The sequence below is a fragment of the Chaetura pelagica genome, unplaced genomic scaffold (assembly GCF_000747805.2).
Source record: "Chaetura pelagica isolate M959 unplaced genomic scaffold, ChaPel_1.0 scaffold20, whole genome shotgun sequence".
NCBI lineage: Eukaryota > Metazoa > Chordata > Aves > Apodiformes > Apodidae > Chaetura > Chaetura pelagica.
This window is the reverse complement of record NW_009951958.1, coordinates 2254952-2267843: the sequence shown is the minus strand read 5'-3', so window position 1 is coordinate 2267843 and position 12892 is coordinate 2254952. Positions and strand designations below refer to the sequence as shown.

At 41.5% G+C, this 12892-nt stretch overlaps 1 protein-coding gene across 1 annotated transcript in view; it reads left to right on the top strand.

Moving 5' to 3' along the window:
- MCF2L2 (MCF.2 cell line derived transforming sequence-like 2) overlaps positions 1–12892 on the top strand; it is a 139224-nt gene that overhangs the window by 21141 nt on the left and 105191 nt on the right. The window contains exons 3-4 of the mRNA XM_009999374.1: positions 4134–4248; positions 12748–12838. Of these exons, the coding sequence (XP_009997676.1) occupies positions 4134–4248; positions 12748–12838 (206 nt within the window). The remainder of the gene's footprint in view (positions 1–4133; positions 4249–12747; positions 12839–12892) is intronic.

Here is a 12892-nt window from a genome sequence, read left to right as displayed (position 1 = left end):
TCTGCCAGAAGGTGTTGGAGCTGACTGCTGGGTTGGTTGCAGAGCTCTGCAGAGCGGCATCTGATGGTGCGCAGAGGAGCTGCAAGTCAGTGTCAGGCTTGTGCACAGCATGAAGACACCTGCCAGGCGTGGCTGTGCTACTAATGCCTGTTTTCAGGCTATCTTTGTTTCTCTTTCTGACTGCACTAAACTCAAGTTATTCCTTGCTTCTCCCTCGAGGCTGTTTAGCTCAGGTAGTGCCTCATGTAGCTCTGGGTTTTCATCAAGCTCCTGGCACTTCTTGGGCCCCTTTATCTCCCTGAACAGACGCTGCTGAATACAGCAGACTTGCTGCAGCTTTGTGCTGTGTTCATGTGGCTCCTTTCTTCAGATCTTCTGTCTCCCTCCTCTGTCCTCCCTTTCTACTTAAAATGCAGTTTGTTTTTGGTTTTTGTTTGTTTTTATTGAGGGCTACTCTTTTTAGTCTTCTGTATTGCTGCTGGAGCTTCCTCTGTCTCTGTCTGCCTTACTTAGGACTGGTGGTACTATTTTCTGGATGCCAATTAGGCTCTTTTCACAGGTGATGCCCAGGAGCATGGGAGTTGTGTAGTCTCAGCAAGTGCAATAATCTTATATAGAGTCCTTGGGGGCAAATTCCATGCACTTAGTCCTTATGGCTGTGGAACTGAATGAAGACATTGAGTAGCCAGTTAATGTATTTCAAGCACTGGAAGAAATCTAGAGGCTACTGTCTAGAAGGCAAGGTTGATGGCCCAGAAAAAAAGGGCTGCAGCTTTATCAACTCCCATTCTGCAGGAATTTGCATACTGCAGCAAAGCTGGGTTTAGTGCCAGGAAAAAAAAACTGCATTAACATTTAGATATATGGAACTGCTCTCTCACCCAGAGGAGTTTTACAGGCACCCTTGGTATACAAGGAGCTTCCCTTATATCCCTTAATATCCACTCTTATTACCTTGCCAGATAAATGGGTATGGATTCTTTTCCCTTGTAACCCAAATACTGTTTAGGGTTCAGATATGGGCAGGAACAACCCATTCTTATTTATGCTACCTGCCACCCAACACTTAAAATATTTCTGCTTTCTCCTGGTCATATTACTTAACAACTTCTGGTCACAAAACTCCTCAAGCTTCACCCTGATTTCATGATACAGCAGGAACTGAGGATTTCCTTTTATTTCCTTCTATGAAATACAGCTGTATTCAAGAACCTCTTGAGTGTTCTGTTTTGGTTGCAGCAGGAAGTGCTACCTTCACCTTGGAGCATGAGATGGAGCCCAAGAGCTGTTAAGAAGGTGTGGCCTAGTCAAAGAAAAGGAGCTTCTGGCTCTTAGTTGAAAGTTTAAGTCTGAGTCTTCTCCTAAACATCCTTCTGGATGTATTCCCAGTGGACATTGATTTATTTCTTGGGTGGCTTTTTATAGGAAAACCTCCTGTGACAAAAAATACACAACGCATACATACAGTGTGTCCCCAGCCTGCCTCCAGAAAAAAGAGACTAAGAGACCATGGGAAGAAGAGCACATGTGTGAATGTGGATGCAAGAGAAGATAAAAGGAACACAAAGATACCCTGGTCAGCAGGACCACTAGAAGTGCCATGTGAAACTCATGGTTTAAAAAAAACTTGAGTATAACTGCAGGTGAACTATTAGGTGTTGAAGAAGGGGAACCAGGGAAATCTTTATTTTATCCTTTAGGGGCAAATATTGCTGCTTTAAACCAAAATATTCCAGGTTACTCTATCTCCCTTGTTTAGGGTATTTTCACATAGCTGAAATAGGTGACAGGGAAGGTGTGGTGCCCAGGAGCCCTGTGAATGTGCACATGTTATTGTCTGTGAAATACCTTGGCATGCACTGGACTCTGCAAGAAGAGAGAGAGAGAGCAGACAGGCAGTTTCATTTTCCTGGCCATTACTGTTTGCACCCAGAAGATGTCAGTAAGAATCTGTAACAAACCATCCTGACTGGATACCCACTGTTTGAAGTTCCTGGTTTCTAGAGTGCAGCAGTCTGGGCAAAGTCTGACTGAATACACATGTCAGCATATTCTGTGTCACTGCTGACTGCAGATCATGCGGCCAGAGTGTCCTGAGATCAAGCTGCTGTGCATCAGCATTTGGCCTTATGCTGAGGTCAGTGTGGAGGCAGTGACTCTGCCCAGCATTTAAAATCCAATTCAGTGCAGTATGAACGATAGGATTCCTTCTTTGCATGTTGGCTGGAAGCCTTTTGAATCTCAGTAGGCCTTTCCCCCCCTGCCCCGAACAGGGTGAGTTTAGTCAGTGGATGAACTAACATAACTGAGTCATTTTCAGATGCAATTAAAGCAATGATCGACCTTCAGAAAGGAAAATAGGGGCTAAAGGTAAAGTCCTTGTGAGGACTGCAGGACCTTGTCAAGCCACGTGTCATTAGATGTCAAGAAGAAAAATGATTTCCTTGTTCAAAGTTCCAATTTTCTAGAGCTCTCACTTCTACTTCATGCAAACATTGTGTTCCTCAGTGTCCCAGATCTCTGTAGCTGGACAACAAAGAAGGGACCTTAAATAATACAACTGAGTCTGGAAGAGTTGGGCAGAGTCACAGTCAAGACTAGCAAGGGAACCTTAAATAATACAACTGAGTCTGGAAGAGTCACAGTCAAGACTAGCAAGGGTCTGACCACTCTAGACAGAAATAGTTAGGAATTACTGGAGCACCTCTGTGCAATGATGACCAAAGCAGTAGCAGAAGCAACTGGCTTGTGGCATCAGCTGTGCTTATCAGCAGGGAAAGGCAATGGTCTATGGGAGCAGCCTGGAAACAGGATTTATTTGCAAGGATTTAGGGGGTACTTTTGAGGAATGAGGGCTTGTTTTTTGTTGTGGTTTTTTTCTTTTTCTTCTTTCCTTCCCCCTGAAACTGTTTCCTCCCATGCTTTTATCGGGATAGTTTATTGGATATTTTCCTTAAAGAAGGTGTGGGAAATTTTGTCTCTGTCTCAGAGCTTCCTCTTCACCAAGGGGGACATATTCCTTGAACAAAAATTTTCTGTGGGTTATAAATGGCTAGGAAACCTGTTATGAATTACTAGGAAAACTGTCATTCTGCAAGACTAGACTCCATATTGGAATTGGAGAGAATTCTTTAGCCTGGTGCAAAAAATAGGCTTGCATGGAGATTGCAGAGGGTGGAGAGAGACTTGGGAAAAAATAATGACTTTAGTACCCTAGGCAGCACTAGGCAATAAGGTACCTGTAACAAAAGCTTTGTTTCATTGTATTCCTTTATCTGCTGCTGCCTCATTAGTGTGCTCTTGGCTTTTAGTCAAAATTGGTGAGAAAACTCCTCTTAACTTCTGTGTGGTTTGAGTGACACGCAGATTTATTAACAGACTCAAGTTAGTATTGGTCCTGCAAGTAAACAGGGTTTGTGCTGTCCACTACAACATATTCTAGAGCTGAGCATTGTGCCAGGATAACTGTAAAGGCTGCTGAGTTGTAGAAGTCTTGGCTCCGTGTTTCCCATAGCTCTGACCATGTTTTAGTACTGCTATTTGGATCAGAGTGTCCCTCAGACAGGAACTCTTCTTGACCTTGCTTCTTATGACCTTCCTTCTCATATTCAATAGAAACGTGATGCAAACAAATAAGACGAGCAAACTCCCTGATTAAATACTCCATGCATTTTGAGTGGGTTTTTTATTAAGGAAAGGCCTAAGACTGGATTTATCTGAGGCTTGTGTGATGGATTACGTGTGTTTATTTAAAGACTGTGTGCTGTATTGCTTCATTTCCTTTAATGTCTAGAGGGAATGGGAGAGTGCTGTACCTGTACATAGGGAAAGTGCTGTAATATCACAAGGAATTATTTGGAAATGAAAGAAAGAGCCAAAGAACCTTCTTAATCAGAATTTTGCAGGAGGTTCATGAAAAAGCTGAGAATAAACAGCAGAGGCTAGAATCTCAGCTTGAGTAAACTGAGGTAATTAAACTGCAGTGAGTTATAATATCAAATGGGAAGCTGATCACATGAATACTGGATCTGGGTGCTTTTCAATGAGATGTGCCAATGTTTCCCATCTGAGTACTGACTAGTCTACCCAGAGGATGTCATCACCCTCTAATCATTACAAACTCTCTTTTGCAGGAGGAAGAGGCAAGGATGGGGCACCTATTATAACTTTTCCAGAATTTGCAGGATTCAGTGACATACCTGATGAAGATTTTCTGAATGTGGTCACATACCTAACCAGCATTCCCAGGTGAGGCTAAGCACAAATGCCTGCTGATTTCCTGAAGAGCTCTGCCTCCCTAGTGGCTCACTGCTTTTAGTGGTGCTACCAGGATGCATCCATCCAGTCAGTATGAAATTTTTGTATGTACAGGAGGCCTTAGAAACCACTCACAAATTTTTAAGGGGAAAAAGGCTTTGCACTGGACAGGTTTTCTGTTCAGGTCATGAACTAGGTGTGGGGATGTCTAGATCTGAAGAGCAACAGTAAAGAAGCAGGTCAAAAGGGAGCTATGAGGGGCTATTTGTGAGAACTGAGGTACTGGATTTAACAAGGGAAGGGTAGCTGCCGGAGGGAACCAATTGCTTATTTGCCCTTTTACTGCTTATTCTCTGAGTGCATCTTCCTGTGCAAGTTTTCTCTTTTTCAAAAAAACAATCTATGTGCCCTGTTGACAGGATTCTGGCAAGCACCGTGTGCTTTCTGATGCTTCATTTACTGGGAGATCACTCCACAGCCAGGATGTTTTCCTTGCTGTTGGCCTGCAAGGAGAGTCAAACAAACTCACTTCCACTGCTCTGAGGAAATGCACTAAGGCATGGCTGCTGAATTACTTCTTGTTTATCCAAAAAGAGCTTAATATTTTTTCAGTCCCCTGATCCTGTCTCTGGACCATGGCCATTTGTGCTAGTCAGAAGCACAGCAGGGATTTATTATTTCCTGTGGTTTTGTGTTATAAAGGTGCTTAGAGGATGATGAGGGGAAAAACGTGCCTCCTTCAAGTCTGAGTAAGAAGTTTTCCAGCTTCACCCACATATATTCCCCATACCAAGTTGCCAAAGCAAGCTGAGAGAAACCACACACTGAGAACTTAACAGCTTTATTGTTTCACTCTGCTCTGTAGAGCCTTTGTTCTGCCAGAAGAAACTCTGTTTTACCTATTTCTTCGCTAGCTTTGGGACTAGGAGGATGACCAGCTTTGGGGTTAATAAAACAGCAATAGCAGCTGAGAAAAACACAAAACTAGTTTGCCAGTTCTTTGTATTTGGTATTGTATTGGGGAACTAGCATGTTACATTGTCAACATGATAGGCAGAAATGCTTTATGCTTCTTTGGCCTGTGTGAAAGCCAAAAGTACAGGTGTGTTCAAAAGAAGTTAGTCAAATTCCTGAAGGATAGCTCCCTCAAAGGCGGCTGAACACAATGGCTCAGATGCAGACTCTAGCTGAAGATGTATGGCTGATGAAAGTAACAAATCAGTCCCTCTACTGCTTTCTGAGATGCATGACAGGAACACTCTGTGCATAGACCAGCCAACTGCAGATTAACAAGGCTCTGCTGCAACTAAACAGAACCACTATTTATGCTATGTTAATAAATCATACAACCAAAGCTTGCTGCTCAGGTTCTTCTTCTAAATCAATATCTTTGTGCCTCACCATCTATGAGAAGACTGGCAAGTTTCAAGTAGTGACCTAAGAAATGTGGCCAATCCTTCTAGAAACACTGTAGCGAAGACAAGCAAACTCCCTGGAAAACTCACATCCCACCATGTGTGATCTATGATTAAAACTAATAGTCAAACTAACATCCTGGTACACAGAAAATGAGAGTTCAAATCCCAGTTGGTGACTGACCTTGAACAGGTCATTTAAATCAAACTGAATAGTCACTTACTCAAAACAAGTTTTGGTAAGCCTGTCTGTAGTATCAAACAAAGTGACTAAGGAAAGAGAATAGTCTCTATCTCTTGTAGAGTTACAAGGGGAACAGCCATGAATCGGATAAGATGTCATAGAAAATACTTCCTTGTTCATAGCTTAGTTAGCTGGAGAATTCAGCATAATTTCCCAGGCAAATGTAGAGAGAGTATCTGTCTTCTGTAGTGTCTTTTTCTATGTGTCCTGTAGAATAAGGTTCATGATAGATCTCATCTCCACAACTATCATCACAAATGACATCATTCAGTGAGTTAGTAACTTTCTAAGTCCCTCTGGAATGATTAATCTTCTTGCTCATGGTGCTGAGCAAATATGCTTTACTAGCAAATACTAGAGGCATGCTATAGTATTTTGAGGTGGGCTGTAAGTAGACCTTGCACTTCTGGGCTTTAAAATATAATTACTTTCCAGGATGGAAGTTCATCCCAGTGAGACTTCTTAAATTTGATTAATCTTCCATCTGGTTCAACACCAGCTCATGAGAGTGCTCCACCAAAGGGGTCTACATGCATACACAACCACAAACATTGAGCAACATGGTGTATACACAGGCATACCTCTATACATGCACACTTACAATAGAGAGCTCCAGAAAGCACTCATATATTTGCTTTATTCCAAGACCAGAATTATTTTATCTTTCAATTCACATAGATAAACTATTTTGATAAGCAGATGCCCTACTGTCCTTCCAGAAGAGGCTGGGAAATTTGACATCTCTTGATCTCCTCCAATCAGTGTTTGAGGCCTGAATTCAGAGCTGAGGATGGAACAGCTACACTGATTATACACATTTCATTCAGAGAAGGGGAACCTCTGTGCCAGACATCTGTAGATCTAGGCAAATATACCACAATTTTATTTGAAGATGAGCTTGATGTTTATCTGCTCTGCAGGATTGTCTTCAAATCCCTCTTTTCAGAGAACTGGAGAAACCCCACTGCATTTCCATGATGGGGATAGAGATAATACAGTACTGACCCTGAGAAAACATTGATAGAGTGTATGTGTGTTTGTTTTTAAACAAATTTCCTTTCTCTGGATGGACACATGAGTGGAATTTCTCCGTGGTACATCTACTTGTATTGATGCTGCTACCATGGCTAGGTTTCCTGCCACGGCTGTTTGCCTGCATCCATCCCTTAGTGCCAAATAACATTCAGACCTTGGCATGGCCTTTTGTTTCAGTGCTGACTGAAATAGAATCACTTGCTGACACTCCCTGTTTCCCTTGCTAAGGTTAGGTCTTAAATCAGTCATATCTAGTAAAAAAACCCCACACAACCAAAGCAGAAGACCAAATATCCAAATACCCTTGGCTTATCTCAGTGAAGACAACTGACACCATCCTGAACATCAAGGTGAAAAACAGGGAATAACATTGCAGAAGGCTGAGGGCTAGCCTTCTGTCAGGACTACAGGCACATTACAAGTTTTCTGTTGTCCAAAGGTACCTCTTTTGTCTAGACACTTGTCATGTTGCATCCATTAACTGGTAGCAGCTAAGATCTACAGAGTATATATCTGAATGGTTTCTTGCTGCTCACCTTTGCATAGTCTGCTAGAGTAATTCTGAGTAATACAGATATTCTCCCACATTTTCTTCTGTGCTCTGCTCAGCTACTTTGCCTTTCAGCAGCATATTGTTTTTTCATCTTCCCACTCTTTTTCTCCTTCTTCAGACTGTGTAAGTTTTAAGTCAGTTCTCCGTTTTTTACCCATTTAATGTCAGTCAGTGCAGTAAGTTCAATGTTGTAAGTTATATATACTGCAATAGGTGCCTGAATTGTTTGCTTAATGCCCTGATTCTCATTTTATCCTGACAAAGCTCTCTTAAATCTCATGCCTTGGCTTGTTCTTCATACTCCTCTCCAGCTAGGATTGTACCTGCACTGTGTGTAATGAAGCATTCTGGCCTGTGCTTTTCTCTTAGCCCCCTGTGCCAGGCATGACTGATTGGCAGGTTTTGTCTTTGCTAGCTGCAGTTCCTATACTTGGTCATGGAGGGGGAGAGCTGTGAGTAGCACCCCATGACAGCTAGACTGCATGCTCAGTGGTATTTTGCTCTCCTTTGCTCTCTTATATTTAATTCCAAGTCATAGAAGTATCTATTTAATCTTTCATTTCCTCAGTCTGTCTCTAACTGGCCTGCAACACTGTGATGTGCAGTGGCCACTGATAAGCAATGCTCCCGGTCCCATGTGTTTGCTATTCCCAGTTCTCCTCACCCCCATGGCCATTCTTGCTGAGCTTAATTTCATAAGAAAATGTCCTTGCTGCTTCACTCTTTCATATTCTTGTTCCTGTCTGTATTTAATAAACTTTTGTTCCTATTATCTATTAATTTAGTTTTGTGTTGCATGTGTTGCATGTGTTGCCTGGATGCTTTTGAGCTGATACAAAACCCTGTGCAGAAAAACATCTGAGAAAATTAACTGCTCAATCATGGAACTTAAACAGTTAGTTCTGGGGCACAGAAGCAAGTTTTACTTGGCAAAAAATCCTTTTGTGTTTGCTTAAATCACAGTTGTACTTGCTGCTTTTGGCAGATACTGTTTTGTCAGTTACTTCCCTTGCAGTTTGCTCACCAAGGTGTGATTATAAGGGTCTGATTCCAAACTCTTTTAGGCCTTCAATCCTCCACGTACACTCCTTTTGGAAAACTTTTGGTTTCTCAAACTAGGCAAATGGGCAAAACAGGGCAATTTCTAATCTACTTGTATTGATGCTGCTACCATGGCTAGGTTTCCTGCCACGGCTGTTTGCCTGCATCCATCCCTTAGTGCCAAATAACATTCAGACCTTGGCATGGCCTTTTGTTTCAGTGCTGACTGAAATAGAATCACTTGCTGACACTCCCTGTTTCCCTTGCTAAGGTTAGGTCTTAAATCAGTCATATCTAGTAAAAAAACCCCACACAACCAAAGCAGAAGACCAAATATCCAAATACCCTTGGCTTATCTCAGTGAAGACAACTGACACCATCCTGAACATCAAGGTGAAAAACAGGGAATAACATTGCAGAAGGCTGAGGGCTAGCCTTCTGTCAGGACTACAGGCACATTACAAGTTTTCTGTTGTCCAAAGGTACCTCTTTTGTCTAGACACTTGTCATGTTGCATCCATTAACTGGTAGCAGCTAAGATCTACAGAGTATATATCTGAATGGTTTCTTGCTGCTCACCTTTGCATAGTCTGCTAGAGTAATTCTGAGTAATACAGATATTCTCCCACATTTTCTTCTGTGCTCTGCTCAGCTACTTTGCCTTTCAGCAGCATATTGTTTTTTCATCTTCCCACTCTTTTTCTCCTTCTTCAGACTGTGTAAGTTTTAAGTCAGTTCTCCGTTTTTTACCCATTTAATGTCAGTCAGTGCAGTAAGTTCAATGTTGTAAGTTATATATACTGCAATAGGTGCCTGAATTGTTTGCTTAATGCCCTGATTCTCATTTTATCCTGACAAAGCTCTCTTAAATCTCATGCCTTGGCTTGTTCTTCATACTCCTCTCCAGCTAGGATTGTACCTGCACTGTGTGTAATGAAGCATTCTGGCCTGTGCTTTTCTCTTAGCCCCCTGTGCCAGGCATGACTGATTGGCAGGTTTTGTCTTTGCTAGCTGCAGTTCCTATACTTGGTCATGGAGGGGGAGAGCTGTGAGTAGCACCCCATGACAGCTAGACTGCATGCTCAGTGGTATTTTGCTCTCCTTTGCTCTCTTATATTTAATTCCAAGTCATAGAAGTATCTATTTAATCTTTCATTTCCTCAGTCTGTCTCTTTAACTGGCCTGCAACACTGTGATGTGCAGTGGCCACTGATAAGCAATGCTCCCGGTCCCATGTGTTTGCTATTCCCAGTTCTCCTCACCCCCATGGCCATTCTTGCTGAGCTTAATTTCATAAGAAAATGTCCTTGCTGCTTCACTCTTTCATATTCTTGTTCCTGTCTGTATTTAATAAACTTTTGTTCCTATTATCTATTAATTTAGTTTTGTGTTGCATGTGTTGCATGTGTTGCCTGGATGCTTTTGAGCTGATACAAAACCCTGTGCAGAAAAACATCTGAGAAAATTAACTGCTCAATCATGGACATGTACTTTAAAAAACAGCAGATCCCTTGGAACTTAAACAGTTAGTTCTGGGGCACAGAAGCAAGTTTTACTTGGCAAAAAATCCTTTTGTGTTTGCTTAAATCACAGTTGTACTTGCTGCTTTTGGCAGATACTGTTTTGTCAGTTACTTCCCTTGCAGTTTGCTCACCAAGGTGTGATTATAAGGGTCTGATTCCAAACTCTTTTAGGCCTTCAATCCTCCACGTACACTCCTTTTGGAAAACTTTTGGTTTCTCAAACTAGGCAAATGGGCAAAACAGGGCAATTTCTATGTGCTGTCAGCTTGTGTGAATATGGTGCTTATGGATATAGTTCCTTGTAGTTATACTACATCATACATTTTGTGAAGAACAGATTTTTCTCATTTTTATTAACCTGATACTAGTTATATGATATATTTCTTTAGACTAACACCAGCATTTTGTTAACTTCATCTAACACGCTTACTTCAGTCATTTTGTAATAAATCACTCTTTTCAGTTGAATTGTGTAATTTTTGAATCTGATTCCATGTGTCCAATTATTGTGAGAGATTCACCAGCTACAAATGGGTTGTATGAACTCAAAACATAATTAAATGCTGATAACAATATTCTCTTTGTTTTGACTAGAGGTGGAACTTTGGTGATCCATTTGATTCAAATTATGTCCTCTAACATTCCAGTTTTCCTGCTGCTTTTACATGGTTCTCAAAAGTAAATGAGGCTGTAAAACAAATATAGAGCATATTGAAGAGACAGCTTTTTCCAAGGTCATCTAAGAACTTAAGTGTTGAAAGGAGGATTACATTGACTTAAGTCCTCCTTCACATCTTACTACATTACTAATAACTTTGTTCTAAACAATAGACCAGTTTCAATAACACATCGTAAGCAACATGGATGTTGAATTGTGACATTGTTCTCTTGGAATAATTAGTCACAAAAAACATTTTCTGTATTTATTCTGGTTAACCAGATATTTGCATCAAATCCTGTTCCCTGCAAGGACAAAGAAACATAATGTGGGACATGGTTCTTGTCATTACTCATTTTTCTGGTAATTTGAAGAACTGTGAATAGTTCCTTGGAACACTATTGAATAATATGTATATATTTATATACATATAAAAGGAGAAACTGGTAAATTATCTTCCCTGTGCTTGGGAGATACTGCTGCAAACACATTTTCTGTCCTCTGCATAAAGAGCTGCATGTTGCACTACTCAAGAGGAAAGGTCATCTATTGTCATTACATTGTGTAATTCTCAGAGGAATGTTGTAAAAATATTGAAGTGGGAAATTGAGCAAGTTTTCCTAGTACCAGCATGAACTACTAGGAACAGTTGCACAGCATTCTAGACTTGCACAACACTTTGGCTTCCAAGTTGCTGTTCTTGATTCTGCAAAGCTGCAGTAGAAACTCAAGAGTTGGTGTTGTTGGTGCTTTTCAGTGGATTCTTGAAATGAGTTTGTACAAAATGACCCATGAAAATGGTATTCCTGAGATGCTTCTTGTATGAGCAACGTAAAAAGGAGCAAGGAAACATTTTATACAATTTCTCTTGACCTTAAAGACCAAGAGTTGTGATCTTTGTGGTAAATGGAATGAAATACAGTTTGTGGCCAGTCACAAATGGTGTTCCCTAGGGATCAGTACTGGGGCCAGTTCTGTTTAATATCTTTATCAATCATCTGGGTGAGGGGATCAAGTGCACCCTCAGTAAGTTTGCAGACAATATTAAGTTGGGAGAGAGTGTTGAGCAGCTCAAGGATAGAAAGATGGAAAGACCTGAACAGGCTGGATTGATGGGCAAAGGCCAATTGTATCAGGTTCAACAAGGCCAAGTGCTGGGTCATGCACTTGGGTCACAAAAACCCCATGCCATGCTGCAGCCTGGGGAAGAACACTGCTGGAAAGCTGCTCAGCAAAGAAAGACCTGGGAGTGTTGACCATCAGCTGGCTGAATATGAGCCAGCAATGTACCCAGGTGACCCTGCACACCGAAGTGGGGTTTTTGAGAGAGAGGGTACATGGGATATTTATGAGGTCTGCATACATGGGATGGAGCATCAAATCAGTGCCTCATAGATTCTCCTTGAAAGCACTGAGGAGGAGTAGTAACTGTTATTCTAGCCCGTGTGTTAAAAGGATACTTTTGAATGACTTGCAACCCTAGAACCAGCTTGTGTTTTGCAAGCTATCTCTTCAATTCCTGCTTTGTCTGATCAGAATTCCTGAGGTGTTGTGTACACAGGCAAGGTGGTGACAGTAGGGAGATACTGACTCCCTGGAGCTAAGTGCCCCTGTTGGATGTCAGCCTACTCGGAGAATGAAGACTGAAGTGGGGTGTCTAATAACTTGAATTATTTTGCAGAGAAAACAAGATCTGAGGGTTTTGCCTTCAATACAGCACAGGGTAATCCCTGATCTTGAGCTATTTGTATCACCTAGGTTTTGCAGCAGAGCAGCTGAGAGAGTGAGCAGATAAAATATTCCTGTTTTGTGCACACTGTTAACCTTCCCCTGGAAAGCGAAAATTTGCTGGCTTTTGTTATCATAAGGATTTCTGCTAAAGATCATTCTTTCTCCTGTAAGTTGCATTTTCATAATGGGTTTAGAGGGTGATCTGACAGAGGCTGTTCTGCTGCAGTGCACTTCCTTGGAACGGGAGTATCTCCATGTAACCCAGCATACTTTTTCCTTCTGTTCTGCAGTCTGGAGGCTGCCAGCATTGGATTCATCATCATCATAGACAGACGACGGGACAAATGGAGCGCAGTCAAGGCATCCCTGACACGGATAGCAGTAAGTGCTTGCTTTTAAAATTTATCTTATAGGAATTAAAATTATCTGCTGAAC